Source organism: Osmia lignaria, chromosome 5 (assembly GCF_051020975.1).
Source record: "Osmia lignaria lignaria isolate PbOS001 chromosome 5, iyOsmLign1, whole genome shotgun sequence".
Lineage (NCBI taxonomy): Eukaryota > Metazoa > Arthropoda > Insecta > Hymenoptera > Megachilidae > Osmia > Osmia lignaria.
The window spans coordinates 9322512-9345786 of NC_135036.1; the positions used below are offsets into that span (position 1 = coordinate 9322512).

At 42.5% G+C, this 23275-nt stretch overlaps 2 protein-coding genes across 3 annotated transcripts in view; one reads left to right on the forward strand and one right to left on the reverse strand.

Annotated features, from left to right (window-relative positions):
- Window positions 1–13062, reverse strand: part of Chi (LIM domain-binding protein 2 Chi) — an 85964-nt gene extending 72902 nt beyond the window's left edge. For both annotated transcript variants that reach the window (XM_034325652.2, XM_034325650.2), the window contains exons 1-2: window positions 10652–13062; window positions 9451–10102 (exon numbers count right to left, since the gene is read on the reverse strand). In XM_034325652.2, the coding sequence (XP_034181543.2) occupies window positions 9451–10102; window positions 10652–10676 (677 nt within the window). In that variant the 5' untranslated portion in view covers window positions 10677–13062. The remainder of the gene's footprint in view (window positions 1–9450; window positions 10103–10651) is intronic.
- A 4402-nt stretch (window positions 13063–17464) lies between these two features.
- On the forward strand, window positions 17465–22928 carry nanos (RNA-binding protein nanos). The gene is made up of 4 exons (XM_034325635.2): window positions 17465–17635; window positions 17892–18101; window positions 19186–19405; window positions 19599–22928. Exons 1-4 carry the CDS (start codon window positions 17536–17538, stop codon window positions 19750–19752), a joined length of 684 nt encoding a protein of 227 aa, XP_034181526.1. The 5' UTR covers window positions 17465–17535; the 3' UTR covers window positions 19753–22928.
- The last annotated feature ends 347 nt before the right edge of the window (window positions 22929–23275 follow it).

A 23275-nucleotide genomic window follows, 5' to 3' on the forward strand; every position in this document is an offset into this window, starting at 1 on the left:
TCCACGCGTTTTCAAACGAAAGAAGCTACTTCCTCGGTTGCTGCATTTAAAAGCAGAAAATGAAATTACAAAGCAACCTTCTGCCAGTAATTTTCCTCTAAACACTTTCTGGTTACTAAATAAACGCCGTACCTCCCACGGGTCACCCTTTTATTAAACAATGTTTCTACTAATTTCAGTGCATAACCAGCAACAGCTTAACCACGCTGAAATAACAATAAACACTCGTTACCAGCTCGCTGTTACCCCAAATCAATTTTCCCTTTAACAATCTGCTGTAATAAGTATTTTATTCTGCTATTAAGATTATTACTTTCAGTTCGATCATTCATGATCTTGTATAATAAAAACTGAAATTACATTGCTCGAACGCGGTATAGAAAAATGTTCGGTTCGAGTATCGTTGAAGATGACGAACGAAGAAGATAGAGTTATTGTGTTGATAAAATTATTATGTTCTCGGATTGATAATATGCGATGTATCGTTTGTTCGATTCACCAATCGGGGTTGCCGGCGTTGAAACGCAAATGGTCCAAGGGAAACGTTTCGAGTTGGTAGGAAGTCTGAGGGCAAAGGGAGAGAACCGGGTTGCATCGCACGGTTGCCCGGTTGCTTTCACTCGTAGGATGCTGAAGGCACTGCGGTTGCCATGGCAACCCACCACCACCGCAGCCCGATGTAATTATTTGAAAAACGCCCGCCGCAGCCCCATCCACCTTCGCCTACCACCCCCGCGGGGGTTGCTTGGTACAGAACGATGCAAAAGTAGCCGCGATCTTTTGCATCGAAACCACCCCCCGAAACGTACAATGCATCCTAACGTTAACCCTTTCAAGACGACGAACGAATCAATTCCTGGCATATCAAAATCAACCATTCGATATAATAAATTGATCTTCGATAGTTAATCACTGTCTCGTTAAGCCTTTCCGTTCGATAAAGTATCAGTGATATTACGTTTAGTATATAGAATAAATAATCAGAATCCTAATCGTATTTTACTTAATGATCGCGATCGTTCAGGTGACGGGTTCTTCCTGAGTTAGCGAACACCAACCACGTGTCCATGGTACGATTTAATTGATCCGTATCTGTTTCCGGAAGCCGTATCCTACGTTATTGGTGCGTGGCGATCGCATGGCACGCGTCACGAATTCATTAACTCGCCTCGAGATATAATTCCATCGGATATATGTACCCCCCTGGTCGTGTAACATTATTATCTTGCACCTACCAGTTTTATCAGGCGACGATGCCGGCTCGACAAAACCACGACAGCCACTTAAAATCTTGTTCCCCGTGGTGTCCATCACTCTTTCTCGGTCGCCGCTTTAATTGCCGGCATTTTAATCGCGGTACGTCATTCCGTTATTGCGGAACAAATTGCGCCACGATTGGCTGCCATTTGCCACCCTCTCCACCAGACAAATCTAACGTCGAATATCTCGGGAATTTCAAGGGAATATCGCGAAAAATAGCAGCGTTTTTCTTCAATGCCGGAAGTGTCACAATTCTATTGGCAAAAAGGGATGCACTCGGCCCGAAAAAAGAAAAAGTAAAAAATGATACGTGTAACGAGGATGTGTAGCTATTGTAACAAGTAGTCAATAGAACAACAGGCAGAAAGCTGCAAAATTGCTCTTGATAGAGAGTGTACGCGTGTTGCATCCCCTTTTCCTACCCTTCCTGTCTACCTGAATGCTCAACGGTGTACATAATACCGGCTGTCGAAGTCAAAAATCGCAGATAACCCGCGGAAAATTGATCATGAGCAACTTCGAGTTAAAATTCACAGGATTACGGTAGATCAGCAGAATTTGCAAACCTTCCAGATGTTTTCTTTCTAAATCACCGAAATTCTACCCCCAAACGTGACACTCGATTTAACTACGATTGAAATAATTAAAAACGCGATGGGTCGCGAATTTAATCGCGGATCTAATAGGCTCTTGAAACGAACTTAACGACTCCGCTGTAATTAAAATCCTAAATTCCGTGGGGGTGAGACGGAGAAAACAATGTTCGCACGCGTACAACGTAATTTCACGGGTTTGATTGCTACGACAAAAGAATGAAAATATAACGAGGGAAACTTATCAATTTAATTGCTTCATTGATTCTCGCGCTTGGCAGAGAACGACCCTGGCGCAACATCATTATTTTTAATGCAACCGTCTAGTGGTCATAAATAATGAGAGGGGAGTTGTGTTTGTTTAAAATTTCGTTCGTCGGGATTATTCGTTTGTCGTTGAAATAACCGGTAAAAATGAGTGTTTTCGCCTGTGACACGGTAATTCGAGGTAGAAAGGATTTATCTATCTCTGGAGAAATCGATTTTAATAAACACCAACCTTTTAATATTTTAATGCCGCGCGGATCTCCTCCAAAATTGAACACTGGTCGGATTGGGTACCGAAAATTAGCAAGATTGAATCTGGAGAATCTCCTGTTTTCTTTTCAAATCTGGTAGAAGACGTGGCTTCGACACTCGCGTAACTCGCAATTACAACGGTACATCCAACTACGGACGTGTTAATGAGTCCCAAGTGAAATCAGGCAGGAAAGACAGGATTAGTTCTCTCGATCGGTGATCGAAAAAGGTGCTTGAAAATGGTAATTAGTATTAACACTTCGAAGACCGCGCGTTTCAGACTCTTGTAACTCTAGATTACTTAGGAACTGAGTAACAGGTTTATGTTTCATAAAAATTAACACGCGATACGACGGATATTAACAGAGTTGAAAAAAAGAAATGGTAATGTGAAATGTTAAAACCATGACATCAGTCATCAAGGTGTTAAGGAAAAAATAAGTCCTCGAAGTATTACACCACGGACTCGACGGAATGAATGAAAATCTCCGGGCAATTCGAGACACAGCTCGGAAGAATGGAAGAAAATCGAAGGGGCATCGGTAAAGCCTGTCTCCAGCAACGTGACGAAGGTGTTCGCGGATGAAGAGCGAGAGGTGAACCGAGAAGGTGGTCGAAAGAGAAGACGAAGAAGTAACAAGAGGAAGAGAGAGAAAGTTAGAGAGGTCCGTGGCGATGCTCACTTGTTGCTCGCTCGACTAATTGCCAAGTAATTGGCCCCGTACCCCGGGCTCGTATAAAGTTTGCTTCATTGTCTTTAATAACGCCGTGACCTGCGCTAATGGCTCACGTCGCATTCGTTGGCCGAGGGAAGGGGGATGAAAAGAGGAGGCCAGGGAGGGTAAGCAAGCTTTCCACCAGAAGGATCGAGTAACTTGCGAAGAAAGAGCCGGAAATTGTTGAAGAAATGGAAAACGCGACGGGAAACGCGCAAAGCCGAACGAAATAATCATTTCCCGTGGAATTCGATCCTCGTTGCGGCTGTTCAACACTCGATTTCCTATTCTTTCTTTCTACGAGCTGCCGTTAATTGTTTCACCCCGCGAGTCTTCCGAAAGTTCCTCGGTACGACTTTAAATTGAACGTTTAACATAAACCAACTATACCGAGAAATTCTGATTGCTGTTCTTTCGGATCGCCTATGAAATCAGTGCACCAGCTGCAATCCTTGCAATGCTATTCGAAAAACTTGGAGAACCTCGGAGTATTTCACGTTCGTTCAAAGCGAATAGTTAAAAATCGTTTTGTCAACGTTCTATGAATTTCTATATTTTTTTTTTTTTTTTTTAATATAAGCTGGTTGTAGTGGGAAGAGGGAGCCAGGTTACAGCATCCACGAGCCCCGGGAACGAGGACAATCCGTCTATGACCAGATGTGCGATTGTGCCAAGAATTGAGAGTGACTCATTCCCCGGTAAGGGAGGCAGAAACGTTCGAGGACCGATGCAGATGCACCGACAACACGCTGCATTCTAGCTAATTGTTTCTACGTGCCCACTCACCACGTGTCCATTATTTTTCAAACAACTTTGAAACCGACTTGCCCGTTCAACCGTAAACGCTATTTTTACGAAGAAAGTGAAGCCCGACAGGTCTTTCCGTTTTATTTAGATGTTTTGAATATTCGTCGAAACTCGTCGATCCAGTAGTATTTTATCGATCAAGAATTCCTGAATATCGCGAACCTTGGAACGACGCCGATAAATTCGATCGACGAACAGGACGGAGAAAAGCATCGTTTAAAATCATCGTGGGCGGTCTGAGAAATAAATGTCCGCGCCGTTTTAGAATCACAGCTCAATGGGAAGGATTAGAATCGAATGGATAAAAGAATACTTGAAAAGTCGTTCTAATGTAACGAATAGCAAAAGCGGGCAGATAGGTTCGTGGGTCGCTGACCATAGGCAACATTTAACGTTGGTGTACCGTTACACGCGGTCTGCGGGGTGCCAATCGTTTCTTATCCGGATTAAAACTCGTTAAGGCACCCTGTGCACACCCTCCGGGGTCAAAACACTTTATGATGCATAATTTATTCCGGCCGGCACGGCGTTCAGGTAACCAAAGACGCAAACCTGACCGCCGTCCTAATTTTTGTTTACTCCATGAAATACTAATCAGAATTAACCCCTTCGCGTACGATCTGCAACGGGAAATCGAGCACGCGAAGGTCCTTACGTGGCCAGGACATGACACCGAGGGCAAAGGATAAGAGAGGAAGGAAGGAGAACGAGCAGGAGACAGAGAATCTCAGCGACGCGCCGGCTAGACGGCATCGTAAACTTTCGTCGTGGAACTTTTGAATTTTAGTAAGAGCCGCTCTCTTTCTCTATCTCCGTTCCTTCCTCCGCTAAAGCTCATCCTGGCCTTATAAATTAGAGGTTCCCATTCTCCGTTACCGCATCGGACCCGCCGAATCCCGTTCAGCGTCGATTACCAACGAATCCTGGAACTAGCTACCCGTACCGGAAGATCGAAGCCTTGGAAGTAGCGATTCTAAGGGAAGACGGACAGAGGTCGCCAGGAGTATCGAAAAAAAAAAGGACACGGGGTTTGCTTCCTGACCGAGCAATAACGAAAAAATGCATGGGGTCGGTTGTTGGAAAGTTTGCCGAGTTGACGACCAGGTGAGCGTGTACCTCGCTCGTCAATTCGTTCTTCATTCAAGTTTTCGAATAGACATTTTATTAGGGTCATTCTAGATAGCGAAGAATGAAAGGGGTGGAAATTCGGGGACGATAAACTGATTCGAGACGTTGCTCGTTGCACCGCGATTTAACAAAATCATTTTTCACCTTATAGATCATTCGGAATGCTCATTACTGACGGTCACTGATGATCGAGAGACAGCTGGCTTGCACGAAAACCTGACCGTCTGATCGTTGCTCACCGTGTACTTAGCATAGAAACGGCCTTCCGGGTCATAGGTATTCAGATTTTCTGTTTCTCGGCACCCAGTTTCCTCGAGGATTCGCGAAGGGTGCCCGGTAGCTTGGGCTGGGTGGCCCAGAGGGGGACAAGGATGAAGCAGCTATGGAAGGAAGGGGTTTGAGACGAGAAGAGGTACATCGTGGCAGTAAAGGAAGCACAGACAGACGGGTGTATAGAGAGAAAGAGCTGTAACGGAAAGAGTGGAAGAAAAAGGGACACGAAGAGAGAGAAAGAGAGAGGGTGAGAGGGGATAATTCCACGGCTAAATATCGGTAAAAATCAATACTATCTCTTTCCTCGGTGCACCGCCATCGCGGCTAATAATGCACGAGGAGAATATGGATCCTCCAGGAAAAAAGAAATGACGTGTCGTTTTTTCGAACTTTCAATCTTTCTTTCTTAATTATTCATTTCCGTATCGTGGCCGGAGAAAGTTTAACAGGACATCAATCGTCGATTAACACTTCGGCTACCACGTTCAAGTCACTGAGTTTCATCGAGTATCGCTTTTATTTATAAGAAATCTTATCGACTACTTTCATAGTATCTTTCTGCTCCTATTATCTATTATTTCAAGCATCTAATATGAATGCTTTTAATTAGATAAACAAAAGAATTTCTCGAGGCGTGGGTGATGAACTCCCATGGAGGGAGTTCCGATAGGGAGATTTTCGAAACATAATCGTAATCATGGGCAAAGTCATAAATGAATTTTCTCTACCAACTGATGTGTTTTATAACATCGGAACACGGTTGGTAATTATTGTTTGATATTAATTAAACAAACCCTTTTTCTCGAGGAAACAATGCAAAATGCAGGACTGCAAATGAGGACTCGGATAACAAATTAATTAACAATTAATTAATAATAGTATTTCCAGGCGCAACGAACTGAACCAAAGTTACAAATATTAATTTAACCCGTACGCGAGCTACGATTCGTACGTGTGAACTTTAATTACACCCTTTATTTTTCACGCGAAAGTTATTCATTTGATACTAATAATCAAATATTGATAAGGTATACGAAATATAAAATATTATTAAACACCTTAAGCTTCAATTTGCCGGCCCCTACCACGTGGAAACCGCGTTTCCTATCGTTTGAAGGCGAAAATCGAGAAACGATCAATGTTTTCAAGCACTGATTAAGAAGGTAAGTGCACAGCTGACCTAAAACCGAAATACAGTATGGGGTAGCGATCAATTACCATGGCCCGTTGCGAGAACGCGGTATAAACAGACCCAGCTTGCGGCCAGAAGACCGCTATAAAGCGATACGAATTTCTGCTGCTCGTTTTCTCAAACGTTACCAGGAGTAACAGCGTGGAACCACGGCCTCGACCACGACCTGAGACAAACGGTAAGGAAACGCACGCCGTCGATGGGCAACGCTCACGAGGATCCCTTTTACACACGCGAACGGTGTAAACGCTTTGCTGGACGAACGCAGCCAGAGGAGCTGCTAGGGCCCAGAGACCGACGACGGATCGCCACCCTATCCTCGATTTTATACCTACACCTATAGCACCCCGTCCCGTTCCATCCCTTCTGCCCTCCCCTCCTCCAACCTCTACCTTGCGCTCGCTACCCAAACCCCTGGAAGCAAGGAACAGTGGGAGAGGGTAGGTAGAGGATTCAAGTGGTTCTCAACGAAATTTTTTTCCCCTGCATTTCGAAATTTAGGATAATCGTAAATTGATTATAAAAGGTTTAATTTATTCTTTTCTATATCTTCATTATTCGTATGTTTCGAATGAAAAAAAAAAAAACTTCGAATCTCAAGATAAATAATTTGCAAAAGGAGATTGATGATCAAGATAAGAACGCAGCAAGAAAATAATTTACAGGTAATGTATGATATCTGTGAGAAATTAAAAGACAGAAAATATGAGAACCTTCGTACTACCCTTGCACCCCTCGAGCTCCCTCCACTCGTTGGTTCACCCGCCCTCCGTAACACAGGGTGGCTAGGAGGCTTTAGGGAGAAAAGGGGAGGTGGGTCGCGTACTACCACCTACAAAAGTATACCGTCACCTCCCGCGGTACAATCCCTGCCAAGATTCTGACACGCCGTTATTTTATTCTCCGACTCTGCCCTCCCGCCCTCTACTTACCCCTTTTCAAACAATACGCGTCGCTGGTTACAATGCAATAAAAACAAAGAGAGAGAGAGAAAAAAAATGAGAGAGAGCAAGGAAAGAAGAAAAACGAGGAGAAGGAACAGACTACAAAAGTCCACTTCATTCTCGTTAATTTATCTTACTGCAATTCCTTCGTCGTGGAGTGAACTTGCCGCAAAGAATGGAAGGGGAAAGTGCGAACTAAGTTGCGACAGGTAGACAATTATTCAACGTCGAGAAAATTATAGGGCTACCGGGGGTTAATTAAACCGTGACAGAAATTAAAATTCATATTAACATCGCCCGATACTCTCTCCAATTTTCCTAACAAATACGGATGATACAGTAATCAAAGAAACACCACCGGAAAGCCACTTTCGACCATCAAACATTGCAGCAATTCAAATTAGAACGCTAATGTTGGAACCAGGAAAACCTAACTTTCGATCACGCGGGATAAACATAGCAAAGACTGAAACTACCATTAGCAATGCATCAGTTTTCTCTCAACAGTTTACACGGATTCAAAGCACTTATAAACTTGCTACCGGTACGTGCCCACGCATTACAGAGCTTTCATACGAGAAAAGAGTATTACACGGTTAAAAAATGATATTCAGCGATCTTGGGAGAGAAGCTATTAAACAAGTTTTATTTTACTCCGGTCTAAAAAATTACTCGTCCAACGCGTTCGTTTCAACCATCGAACGAGTCACACCTCTCGAGACATTCGTCACAAGACTATTCGGAAAAACTGGTTCACGGTGTTCGAAGTGGACCGGTCAACCCTCCGTTGAATTATGAGTAAATTATAGTCCGCGTTACAGTTTCGCCGAACTGTATGCACGATTTTCCACCGAGGTTCAGACAGCAAGAACGCGGATAACGCGAATTTTTCGAACGCATCGATAATCTAGATCACAGATAAGCGAATCAGTGACACGGCTGCCAAGTTTAGCACGGAGAAATTTCACTGCCGGCGCCGTTCATTACAGGTTTCTTCGTCTGCGCGCGGCCAATCCTGGCTCGTTCCGTTCGCAAAAACGATACTTAACAACGGGACAATATGTTTTCGCACGGTCTGGCAACGAGCGAGGAAAAAGTTTGGCAAACGGCTAAGAAAAATGCACTTGCAATCTCGATTTCATAGAATCGGATTTTACCAACCAGTGTTTCTCAGCTCGAGAAACTTTCAGTGAACAACTGTTAACCCTTTCTATTAATATTCGCTCGATACTAAACTGAAGATTAGCCGCAGCTCTTTTAAACGCGGGATAAATTGTTGAAACATTTGTACCTGTTATCGTATGAAATAAAATGGAAAAGAAATTTCTTGTCTCGAATGTAACCGACTACAAGAACGAGTTTCTCTGGTAAGAGAAGCATCGAGGACGATGCAAGCGATTCAGGATCATTTCCAGAGGGCAAGAACGTAGCCCTGTCGAAGCAGGATTATCAGGCAAGAATGCGGACTAACCGGGACGCGAGTGATAAATAATGGTGGCTACCTGTGAACCGCGTTATCTAGGAATGTTTAGCAGCCTGACAACGCTCGACACGTTGCTTTACACGTTAATGGTGACGAGTTTTCGAGTATGCCGTTCGAAGCGACGATAGCTCGTCGATGATATCGCGTTTAAGAAATAAGAGTATACGGATTCGTTTGCATATTCAATTCAAGACTTTTCTTTGATACACGCTGTATCAATGCTGCGTGCAAACGTTTCAAGCGCACACGCTTCGTTTTCGCTTGAGATTTAACGCAGAAACGATTGATTAGCATGCACTAATTAGATACTTTTTTCCATCGATTCGTTGCATTATACGATGGGTTACTGATTAGCTACGAAACTTGATTGCTTACCAATTAAGGACAACTTATTAACTCTCTTGTGGGTCTTAGAAATACCCATTTCTACATTTTCTTTAATAATTTTATATATATGTTAATAGTAATTATAATATATAGGTGAGCCCTTAATTGGTAAGAAAAACATGCAAAAAATAAAATTTCCAAGACTCACCCTTGGTCCATCCTATCCACGGGTCCACCAGGTCCCATCATCGCTGGGTGCCCCGGTCCAATAGGTCCTGTCATCGGATGTCCAGGTCCAAACGGGCTTCCTGGTGGTATACCGTACTGAGGTCCACCGAACGGCTGTCCGTGAGAAGGAAAGTGCGGATTTCCTGCTCCAGGTGGTACGAAAGGTGGTCCCGAGGAGCCAGGTCGACCAACGAATTGAGGTGGTCCACCGGAGGGCGAGCCAAACGGGCTTGGTCCGGGTCCATTGTAAGGAGGCCCGGAATTGTTTGGCGGTGGAGGGAAGCCCGATGAATTCGGCGGTGGTCCTGGACCAGGGGTCGAGGAACCGCTTGGTGCAGGCGAGGCAGTGTACTGAGGTGTCGCTGAACCAGGAGGTGGTCCTTGGTAAGATGGTGCACCCGCTGGACTACCGGCACCACCGGGGAAAGGACTCGGTCCTTGAAATGCTGCATTGCTTGGTGGACCACCTGAACTATTGTACGGACCGGAGCCAGGGCCACCACCCTGGCCAACCGAGTTCGGTGTAAAGGGTGATGCCTCCGAGCCCGGTGGCGGGCCCTTCCACGAGGCTGGTGTTCCCGGATCCTCCAGTGTGGTAGTGGCTGCCAATGGCGTGTTTAGGCGGCTACAGCCTGAAATCATACGAATTTTCGGTTAGATACGGATTAATACTTATGATCAAGTACCTAAAAGAGCTAGTAAAATAATTTATTATACTTTGGTACTGTTCACACATTACTGACATACCTATTATATGTGAGAGTAAAAAAATTAGTACAAGAATGTTGTAAAAATATTCATTCATAAACTGTATTTAATAATAAACTTGATTTTTCTTAAGCTACATATTGTTATAAGCCCAAAATTACTATTACTCAGTATTAAGCAGTACGGTAATACTAAGATATTTCTGAGATATTACGTAACTGTTTTCTTATATATACTACAAGGTTTATATATAAAACATTATTCAGTTCCTTTATCTAAGCTTAGCATAACAATGCTTAATTCAGCTTTGTTGCGCTATGAATTACAAATAGAATCTGTCAATTCAATGTAAACAATAACCACAGTAATCATTATGCTCGCAACAAGAACTCATTCTAGTCGAACACAATATAATACATTGTACAAGATTAGTAAAGAAATTGTAGGTATACTAAGGAGCAAACAGAAATTACCATTGTTTGTTCCATTGGCCTTCATTGTCCTGTGATCATCCAGCTCATTCCATTGCACCGATCACCCACTGTGGTAGGAATCAGCACGCAGCAGAAACAGTTAATCTTTGTCAGTACACTGCACGCAACCGATCGAGCTCATGAAAATGTTGCGTATCAATTCCTCCGTAAACAGCGATTAATAGATTGCTTGAGAGTCACTTTAAGGTTATGTGCCGGTAACCTAACCTCTAACGTTGTTGGAACGCGATTCGCGAGTCCTACCGCCGCGAGAACACTTAAAACGCACGATGCACGATTCACGAAACTCTCGAAGAACACGGATTCGCAGTTTTTCGATAAAAGGTCTCGTGGAAGACCATGAAACCGATTGATAACAATAAGCACCTGTACGGTCGCGTTGCCGGCATTTTCACGGTGATATTTGACCTGTTTCAAGACGTTCCGCCAGTTTTCCAGTCGAGATCCAGGCGCGCACCCACTGTTAGGCGCGTGCACAGGTCCGACATCACACTAATCTTGATTCATTTTGCCGTCACATTGCAAAAAATTCGCGATCGTCCAAACACAAATGACCCGGTGCAAGAGAGAGAGAAGAGGCAAGCGCGAATAAACACCACCAGAGTCAACAGACGACCCTTGCCAGGGACGTAACGCGCAGGTGGCGCCACGTGACTTGCTTTCGTATATTTACCGAATACTCTTCGTATGATCACTAAATTCACCTCGAACAAACGACGATAATCATGCGAATCACGGGCTTGATTAATTTTTTATTAGCACAGAAACGTTTCTTCGCTTTTTTCAACTTCATCCCTTAACTTGATCGTAAACATTTGACGGTCGAAAGGTGTCGACACCGAAGCTCCGAAACGTCAAGTTTCTGTTGTCACGACAAGTTTTCGCGTGGTAAAATATCGAAAGCCCGTGAGGAGAGCGTGAAAATACGAAAAAAAGTCACTAGCCTCCGACACTTTCACTCGCGATTTGTCACTCACACGTGCACCGTACGCAACGACTCGTGGAAGTACGCGTACGCACGTGCGCCAGGGGCGTAGCTAGCCGAGTACACGCACAACGGCTAGTAAACCGGACGAATAGCTCCCTCACGGACCACGTGTTCGCCCTTACTCTCCGTTCTACCTAGCTTACCCGCGCCCGGGTGTCAACTGGATTTCTTCCTCGGTCGTAGCCAGTAATTGTTATTCCACGGGTGAAAACCGAACGACGCTGCCATTTTTAGAAAACTAGCTGCATAAGCCGATGCGGCACCGACTGCCTGACACCCCGCCCAAACACACTGAAAGCACACCCCATCAAGGCACACACGTAGCAGCTTGATACTCGTTTTTTTTTTCAGGGTCGTTTGATCCGTTCACTGTATCTCTTAATTTCTCACGAACTAACCTCAACCGTTCGATACGCGTGTTACACGAGTATGCACCTGGTTTTGTTTTCACGTTTTTTTTTTTTTTTTTAAGTCAAAACACCGGTTCAAGTAATCCGTTCGTATTGATTCCAAGCCGAGCTCTACCTTTGGCGTAATTACACAACTGATATTCCTTGCGCGTGCACCCGCAAACTTATCAACAGATTTTTTCCCTAGAAACGAGCACGACTTTTTAGGCTATGTACGCTGATGCGTCTACGCGTTTCTTCACGCTCTCCCTGATTTGTGCGTCTACCGGCGGTGGACCGCGCGCGATTAATTCGAATCGCCGAGAGAGAGGAGTTATCGCTCTCGGACTGGCCGTAATTTCCGATCGATTAATCAAGAGGAAACTTTGGCAACGCGGTGTCGCCTGTTGCATGCGAGCAAAGCTGTGTGTACACGATGTGCAGCAACGTAATAGCGTTGATTTGTAAACAACGCGAGACGCCGTCTCGTACGCAAAGAGAGGTGCATCGCTGGTCGAACCAGGTGAGAAAGCAATCAACACCGAAAAGACACGACTGCGGTCCGATACGCGTCAACGCCACCCGTTTGTTATTTTCCACGACCAGCTTCCTTTGATTTTCGATAGAGACCTCTCACCCCCTGCTAGAGAACGCGACGACTAACGGCGAGAAAAGACCGGTGCGTTCCTCGGAATCCCTGCAGTCGCACGGTCGAAAGTTGCGACTTTCTATGCAAGATGGGCAAGAAAGCGTGGCGCACAAAGAACACGCGTCACCAGGCGAGGATACGTCGAAGGAGCGATCAGGTAGGAAAGGCAATTACTGAAAACACACGCGTCACTCGCTGCCCATTCATGGACGACTCACAACACGCCGAGTTGCGTTTCAACGAAGCGACTAAAAACTACGGTTCGCGGATTGAAAGTAGCCGAGATGATGGTCTCGCGAGAGGTATGCTCCGATTCACGGCTAAGACGTTGCTGAAACATGCAAGAACGACGCGAACAAGGCAGCTGTTCCACGTGGAGCGTCGCCCACGGATGCGTACGGCCCTGCGCCGAGAGCTGAACCCCCGACCGCAACGGGACTGCGCCTCGCCACAGTTACTCTTTTCTGTCACCGCCGCCGCCGCCGCCACCGCCGCCACCACCGCACTCGCCACTTTTGCACGAGGAGAAAAAAAAAAAAAAAAAACAAAATGCTTCGTGGTTCGCGTTGGACCAAGGATCAAACGGTCCTGATCTCCTTCGCGTGACGGGGGGATCTCGAATGAGACGTAAGTCCGCGATTGATCAAAGGACAAGGCGGAGGTGCGAAGAAGGATGCTTTTCAGGGGTGCAATGGCGCATTGGCCGCCACATTTTTTTTCTCGCTCCTCGCTGTTTCAAAGTCCCTCCCGTCGCGGGAGACTCAACACTCGCCAGTTGACAGTGTCACCCTAAAAATCAATAAGGGGTTCACCCTCGACCCTGCCCACCCTCTTCCTCCTCCTGCACCTTTCTCCACCTCCACCTCCTCCTCTTACGTCTCTTACTCTCTACGTTTATCCCAGGAACGTATAGCAGGGGGTCGATGGGTCGGCGAGGTTATGCTGGTCAGACGACCAGTCATTCTATTAGGCTGCGATGCGGCGTCAGGAGGCTTGCTAACCTTCAGACGCCACGTTCCACGAGAATCGTCCCTAAGATGGTCAGATATACCGAGTCGATTTTAGAAAATCTGTCTTTCCCACATTTTTATAAATTGACCCAATCTGTTAAATGGATTTCAACGACGCGTCTTTCTTTTAACTTTCTAGGATACCTAGGGTCGTTCACCCGATTGTTTTGCTTCTACTTTACCCATTAGAGTTTTCAACTTTGAATGTTCCTAGCTTTAATAAAAAAAGGACGAATTTGAAAGAAAAGAATATTGAGCGAAGCCAGAAACGACCGAGTAGAAGCGAAAAAGCATTTACGTTTCCAAGCAACGCGAATTCATTTTTCCATTCGTTTCGTTGATACGAGCGCGTTCAAACAGCTATCGCGTTATGCTTCCTTGTTTCTTGGCGAGTCGTTCGAATAGAAAGGCGGCATCAACGGGAAACTATGCCGACCTACCTCACCATCATGCGGCAACTACCAGAAAACGGAGGAGGATCGGTCCAGGGGGCCGGAAGTTACGCGTACCGGGGCACTTTCTAAAATTTTACGAGGCTAGATTGTTGTTCTAGCGGTTGACTGCTATTATCGTCACCTGACACGAATTCGACAAGTAAATTGTGGCCTCGAATCACGAAACCAGCTCGATCGGTGGCGAAAGCATGCCTGCGAAGATTCTTCGGTAGCTCGGTGCTACCTTTCTCCGATTTTCTTCTCGATCTTACTAATGAACTAAAAATAAAAATAAAAATATACCTGAAAGAAAAACGTTGCTCAGTTCCATCCTCCTTTTCTCCCATCGTACTCCCTCGTTGTCCTTCCGTCGTTCTTCGGATCCGAATTTCTTTAAATAAGAATAAGGAAAAAAGATATCACTTGACTTCGCAAAAGAGACCTTTAACCCGACGCGGAATCACAAAGTGAATTTTCGGCTGATAAACGAGCGAAGGTCGTGGCTACCAGTCGAGGAGAAAGCCTCGAGCGTAAAGGCACGCTTCGCTCGCTGTCACGCGAGCAAGCCTGGCACACTGTAACGTCAGTACGCACGGCATCTCGATGTCTATCTGTTCGGTGAAGGCACGATTCGATAACCCGCGATTCGGGGTCAGTATGGCCGTCTTTTATATCCCGGAGACGGTGAAAAGTCGCCTTCAGTGACAGCTGATGTGTCGTAGTCGTTCAAAGCGAGGGACGCGTCAGTCCGAGCCAGAGGAAAAAGAGAAGAAAAAAAAGAAGAACTTGTGTCCGTGCTTCGACTAACGAGGCCAGCTTTTCACGCGAAAGCTCAATGAGCGATACGCGTGTAATTAGAGCCGCGAATGGCCACTAGAGAGTCTGGCAAATTACGTATCGACGGAGGTGTCCTTTTTTCCTCTCTGCTTGTTTCCACGTCAAATGCAACGCCTTTGATGGTAGACAGTGGGGATGCGTACGTCGTTACGAAACACCGTGAAAGCGATGTCTGAAGTTTCTGGATTCGTTACTTCCTATGTATACGCACGATATACTAAACGTACGACAAAAGGTTTGAAAGTTTTCTAGGCATATCGTGAATGTTTCGAGGATTCTGCCGCCATTGTTGCGTCTGTAGTTTCTGTACTCGCCGCCAGAGGAATCATAGGGGACCAACTTTCTCGCTAGTGCTCGCTGCGCTGTCCATTCAAAGTCCATTTATCCAGTCTTTTAGCAGACCTGAAAAAAAATACTGTTAGTAAAAATAAGCAAAAATACCGAGTATACCCCGGTTAATATGTGGCACCGATTTTTTTCGCACGATGCTAACTTCTTTCCCCGCAAAACCATACGGAAATATCTACCACGAACGCGTGGCGAGTCGCGAGGTGAATGACAGCTGCGGACAGTTCGTACACAAGCATGTTCCACTGACCCTGGCTAAAACGATCCGAACGAACGAACTGAAACACCACCACGACCCTTGGCTGCACGTGTTCCCTCTCTCTTTCTCTTCCTCTCTTTCCCTGTTTCTCTGTTTCCCCTCGGAAGTGGACTTTCTGCACTTTTGCTCGACGCTATTCCCAACCCAGAACTGTCCGAAGGAAGCCGCACCGCTGTTCACCAAGATATTAGGATAAGTTTCATTCATACAAACTTTGGAACAAATCTCGACCTTCGGAAACCGCAAACGAGTAATGTCTACGAGCGGCGATCGAATTCGAGCAAATAAAAAATAACGTTTCTAGAAACTTCGATACACTTGTGTATTTGTGATATCTTTTTAAATAAATAAGAATAATAATCGCCCATGACACCCAAGTTCCCTATCATGAATTCCCCCTTTCGTCACGAATCACGTAAAACTGGTAGTTGATCACAAGAGATGTATGCATAAGACTACCAACCGAGGTGTTGGACTAGTATCATATCAAAGCGATGAATAAATTATTTACCGAGTTCTAGCGACCACCCCATAATGTCCTATCAAAGGGGTGATGCACGAACTTCGCTTCCCTGTACAAAACTCTGAATTCCTTTTTATTTTCAATTTTCATCTATGTGACATTTGTTGATCGTCCAAAATGTTTGGCAAACAATAATTTAACGAGAAGATAGAGGCTGTAACTAGGACAACATGAAATGCAAAGTGTGGCAACATCTCGTGAACAGTTCGCAGCTGTTCCTAAGTGGAGTCGGAAGCTTGGGAGTTCACGGCACTCAGAAACAAGTTGGATCTGCGGAAAGGCACGAAGGGAAGGCCAGAAGAGCAAGTTCGTGGTTGGCTGGAGCGGGGTGGCACGAGAAGGTGGATGGGAACGAGGTGCGGGGAAGAAGAGGTCGCGTATGAAAGAGGAAGGAGAATAGGTCGATACGGTAAACTATTGTCTGCTGGCTGAAGTGTTCACGAGAACTGGGCGGAAGACAGCCTCGAGTTGGTTACGTGTATTCCTCCAGTTCCCATGAAACGCAAAGATATGACATGCTCGTCGCTGCAACGATATTCAAACGCGTCTAAGAACCCCGACGCAGCGTCCCGATATTTGGGGATAAAAGAGAGACGCATATGACGTCACGTTTTAGTTCTTACGATCGACGGTGGACGTCGGTGACGTCATGGATTAGTTCTTACGGCTTGCGGCGGATGGCGTTCGTGTGGATTATGCACACCAGCACCAGTGACTATAGATCCAAAAGACTGGACATGCCTTTATTTTCAAGGAGTTATGATTTTAGAGGGTCCCAAAGTCGTATCATTTATCCTCGCTTAATGTGCGCCAGGCATAGGGACAAAACGAGATATTTCATGACGTCACTGGTCCCGATTTGCGTCCCCAAATATCGCAACACCGTCATAGGAAGCTATATATGCTAATGCGACTTATATACACTACTTCTACCCATCATCATGTGACGCTAAGAAATAAGAACGCTTATTTTTCCCTCTTCCCAAATCAAATCACTCGTAAAAAGTAGTTCGAAAAGTAGACCCCTATGCCATCTGGTAGAAAACAGCGGAAACTACTGGATAACCTACCGACTAATTTTCCGAAACGAGCGAACTAGTGGCACTATCTATTGGAAAGCATTGGAAACTATACTTAAGTTCACTTGAATGGAACTTATCGAGGATAGAGAAGAAAAGTACTTACATACGTAAAACAAAAAATAGAGTGGAAATGATTTTACCGTCTGTTCATTCCCTGTCATTATCGAACTGGTTGAACAGGTTAACACTTTATAGCCAGCGTAAAGAAATTTTAAATTTCGCGGCATTGGATCGTACATTCCGCGTCATCATTTGATTTTCTTTTCTTTTCTCATCGCTTTACCGAGTACCACGTGAGACGCGTAAACCGTAGAAATTGATATCGCTTTTTGCTTGTTAAGGCGATGCAACCGTTGAATACTTTACCAATCGAACCTAAAAACAACCAGTGTACAATGTTGCGATATTCGGCGACAAGACGGAACATTTCATTAGACGTCATAAGTAAGTAAGCACGTCCCTTTTTTATGACCCCGAATAACGCGACGTTGGGCCCGGGTAGCAGTTCCATCCCTACCACCGGACCCTTGATCGCGATCGTCGGACACGGTGACATCCTATCCCGGCAGTTGAATTTCGAAACCCGTCCACGTTGGGTCGGTAGTCTTCGCTTGACATCCTTGCAATATTTTACTTTTCCGCGTCTTTTCCTCCGAGTCTTTTCTTTAAAGACCGGTACGTGACTTTGGTGATATTTTAGAAGAAACGCGATACACATCCATCACGATGATGCATGTCTCGCTCATGCAACAACTTCCGATGCAAGTTCCACTGGTGCATCAACTTCCAATAATTCCGATGCCACAGGTGTCGCACTTCTTTTATCCGTACAACCCTAGCTTGGAAGACGAAATGAAGAGATTGTTTCATTTCAAGGTCGATGTACCAACCTCTACGCCAGTCCAAAATGGTAAGTCATTTTTCATAATTAATATCGTATCAGTTGAAAGCGGAATTTGCTGGAGAAAAAACAGCTGAGGATCGATGACAAAGATCGACCCAGTTAAAATGTTTCATTATTTTCGGTTCAACTTCTAAGACTGTAATCTTCCGAGTGCAATATAGTGAAGCATAAAGCAATCACCTATTACGTTCTAAATTATTTTGTTTCTATTATGAACAGAATTGATGGGTAACAAATAAACGATAGATTTTTAAGAAATTAACTAGTGTCTTTTCCCTGCTGCTTTTAAATTTGCAAAATCTATTATTTTATTTTTTAAAAATTAACACTGCTATACGCGTTTTAATTTTGAACCATACAATCTGATGATATGTCATTATGCGTCATCAAATCGTGGTTTGATTGGCAAGTACCTTCTACAGTTTGTAAACAAACGAATCGATAAGAGGAATTCAGTATTCTAAAACGTGCCAGGGTTATAACTCGCCGTTAAAGATTCCTACAATTGTTTTTGCAGTCGAATTCGTCGAAATGAAATAGAAGAATTCGTACGATACTTGTTACTAAATTTCAATATTTTTCAAACGTAAATAATAATATTATTTTGATAAGTGTTTGTCAGTGGTATTATTATTTCCAAACATACGTAACGAAAAAAGGGATTAACATTGTCGAATGACACCGAAGCTCTTCACATTTTACGAGTGGATTTTAAACGATGAAACAATGTTGACGTACTTTTATTATTTATTTTCTATCAAGATATCTAACGTCGTTTCTGCGTAGTTCGAAAAATTAGGACGAATTCTGTTTACATACCGTGAAACCTAATACTTTCGAGTCCGTTATTTTCTCTATTTGCGCGTCGCGAAGCAGTCTTTGAAAAAGCCGAAATGAAAATAAACGATGTACGATTATTCGATGTCGTATATCTGTTTCTTCATCCTTCTTCGAATACCTTCGATGATATTCCGTTTCAAAGTACGCCAGTTATTGCTTGAAATATTACGTTTACAATTTTATTTAATAACTTCGTTAATGATGCATTTCGGTTAATTAAAATCCTTGGAATTTTATTCGATGATTCTAGTGGAGGCTGTGATGGAAGAATTTCGTCACAATGGACGAGATTTTGAATATTGTCCGGATGGGGACAATGCAGTATCAGAGATAACACCGCGTCGCAAGAAAAATAAGAAACCCGTGGCTACAGAATGCGTTTTCTGTAAAAACAATGGCGAAATGGAGTCTTACTACCGACAGCACACGTTGAAATACGAGGACGGTCGCGTATCGTGTCCAGTTTTAAGGTAAATTAAAATTCCAATTAAATCCTGTACGATTGAAACGAAAATCTCAAAATGATCTATATTAATTTTTAAGAATTTTTGTATGGAATACTTCTAAGGAACACGATATCTATTATACGCGTGTTCAGATTGTGCTAAGAGGGGCTGCCAGAGGAGTCATGTTATTTACACCGCTTTTTCTATGTGTTTTTAGGGCCTACAAGTGTCCAATTTGTGGTACGTGTGGCGATGATGCCCACACCATCAAGTACTGTCCCAAGAGGCCGAAGGGCCTAATCGACACGTACCAAACGGTGAACACCTTCAAGTTTCTTAAAAACTCGATTGGCAAACGACGTTCAAAGTAAGAACACGCGTGGGCCTCTCGTGTGTGACGAGAAGCACCCAGGTGCCATTAGAAACTCTGCTTTTTCTCAAAGTCCTCGAAATGCAGATCCTTAGAGAATATTCGACTTCGAGCCTCCTTGCGTCATCGGCTGGCAGGTAAACCTGTTCGATGTGAACGAACCAAAGATAATAATCGTGCCAGGAATAAACGTATTCCTAACAGTTCGTGCAATTAAGTAAAATTAGTTTTCAAAACTAGACACAGGATAGATCGATCGATCCCTTACTATTCGTAGTAAGCGTTCAGATTCAACATCTTGAAAGACGAATTGTTGAGAGAATCTCAAATAGAGGCTGTATCCAAAGATCTTTGCTTAGATTCGTAAGTTAATTATTTATATCGAGTGTGCCATATAATAGTCTCGTTTGTTCCTGAACAAACTCATCATCGTTACGAAGAGAAATCGTTTCGTAGACCGCCAGTGCCTTGAGAAAAGAAAAATGTTTAACCCAGCATTTGATAATTCAAAGATCTGATTTTTTAAACAAAATTCGTTTATGTACATTTACATCCATTGACCTTAGTATAACTTACTTGAATGTTACCCAATAATTCGTGAAAATCTTTACATTTCTTAAAGTATTTTCTTTTTGGAAAGATTTTTTTTTTTTAATGTCTACGAGTACTGTGATAATGCGAATAAAGACTATCCATTTTATATACAACAGCCATAGATTTGTCGTTCGTGCAACTAAACTTTTTCGAGGAGAAGAGCGACGAACGTCCCTCGATTTGAGACAGTAAAATCACGTTTTTTGATTTTAAGTTTTACACAAAGAACGTTTTTGAAAATTCGTTCGAACTATGTTCCGTGTTCTTGTCGTTCATTGATCCGTAAGAGGGGTTAATTTTTTTTTTTTCCTTTCATCGAACTGTTCCAGTGAGTTACACTTGATTAAGTTAAAAATTGTATTCTTACGGTAGACGATAATGCCATTGAACTTTGAAAATGACGTTTATAGAAAACGCGGTTCCCTGCTTTATTTGTGGTTTGCTAAAATTTCTTTTGTTACCTTGCAAGATTTACGGACGGAAAAGGTTCTTTCAATTGTGTCTTAAACGGACGACGAATGACCAACGAGATGAAATTCCTTTTAAAATTGCTACTCTTAACCCTTTGTAGGGTTCAAAGTGGGTCTTCTATATCCAAGCCTAATTTTTCACTGTTTTAAACTTTCAAAAATCTAGAAAAATTCTATTTCTTAAGAAAAAATAAAATTTCGCTTGTGCCTTCGACGACCCCAATTTTCTCTATTATAGAGGGTTCACTTTATACAAGTTTGCAGCTTTTTCCTTCAATTGTTTTTTTTTTTTTTTTTTAATTATTTCGACTCGGTGCTGCTTGTATTCGAGCAATAATTATGAAACAAATTTAACATCAATTCGAAGGCAACATTTTATGGAATTGTGAACGTGTGAAACCTCTCTTGTTCCTGCGTATTCGACCATGAGTTTTATCGAAGGTTATCGCAACAATGATACAACATATACATACTACATCCCTGTGCCCTTTTTTTTTTTTGTTCGTTACTTCGACGACTGATGGCCGAATCGTTGCTCTTTCCAGGCAGAGGGTTTCTTTGTTCACAGTTGAAATGTAATTAACTGTGATTGCTGAAATTGAACGAAGAACAGAGCACCGTACATCGATTGGCAAATAAAATCATGCAAACGTGTATTTTTTTTGTTGGTCATTTTTCAATTAGTAGTTAGTTCAGCATCATTAGTACGTCGTTCGAGAGAAGTGGGTAAAAAATCTTCATTAAGAAATCATACATAGTAGACGAACATATTTTCTCAGATTAACTGTAGGGATAGTACAGTAGGTTTAAGATGGAACAGTATTTTCAGATAATTTTGTAATGAAAAAAATATGATATTGAAATGAACCGTAGGTAAAGTTCAGTTCGATTTTCGGTATTCGTGTAACGTGTTCTAAAGCGTTTACACGTTTATTAAAAATAATCAACCCAATCTATAGCAGAAACAGTACTGGTACACGGTGTGTGTTGCTCAATTAATGAATTTGTGTTTTTATTCATAACCGAATTTCATATTATAAAGGGTTAAATTATGAGATATAACAAACCCACGAATGTGCGTGTATTAATTGTTTGTTTGTACGGCTACGTTCCTATATACGTATAATAATTAGTAGTTTCATATTAGAATATATATGTGTGTTGAATAAGAGTACCACTTTTTGTTTCTTACGCAAATGTTTCCTTTTCTTTTGTACAGTTCGTTTTTGAAAATTTCAATATTCGTTTATTAGGGATTATAGACTGCTGTTATTATAATAATTTTTTATAAAAATCTTTGTATCTAGAATATTTATATACTTGTATCTAGTAATCGTAAATAGTATTATTGTTCCAAAGAAACAATTGAGAATCTATATATATACATAGGAGAAGAAGAAAGAAACATGTATTATGTAAGCATGAACTGACTGAAAATTATATTTTGCAACAACGTGTAAATTATAAGAGGGTGTGTAATTTTTCACTGGCGAGTGGAAAATTGTCACAGAAGTAACGAGGCTACAATTTTTCTTCAGTAAAAATTCACGTTCGTCTCCACTTTTTTAAATGGTCCGCTCTATGCATTAAATGATGGAAACTTGTGCCAAAAATATTTTTAAAAAATCAGTCTCGTTATTTTTCTGACAAAGATTGTTGTGTTGTACGGTTGTTTGCAGTGAACTGCTGGCCTCGTATTAGGCACGCACACACGATGTAGATGATTCACAATTAAAAGCGAGATGACGTTACCGTAATCTGATGCCAGCACGGTTTACGATTAACACTGGCAATTGATAACGTAATAATAGCAGTTACAGAGAGCAGTTAAGGTTATTAATTTAATGTATTTCATGCTCATTCCATACTTGTTTCACCCCCGATATTATTACTGGCACAACTTTCGGGTTTGCTCCGTAGCAAGAATTGTACAAATGTTTCAATTTCTAACAAGAGATAAATAAGATGCTTCATCATATTATACTCTACTCCATACATCAGTGGCGAATTATTGAATGACAATAATTGAACGGCAAATATTTTCAGTCTTATTGTTAGTTGAAAATTAATCTTTCAATTTCATGATATTTCTTTTTTTTTTATTTACTTTAATCAGAGATACTAAATTATATTTTGATTTTGATCTTATTATCGCCGTTTACGTATTGTTAGTTTATATGCATCTTGAGTAGTATTGGCATAACATATAAATATATATTTATATAAATGTATACATATTTTTTTGTATCTGATTAATATTATTTCTTATCATTCATGTTATTATTATTGTATTATTGATAATATTATTGATGTGTTGCTATTTAAGTGTATATAATGTAATAATGTGTATTTTGTACGATTATAAATGTTTAAAAAAAAATTGCAACTTAAACCAAATTTTTTCATTTCTCCTATACATACCGCTTTTTTTTTTTTAATATTAAGCTAACCAATCCCTTG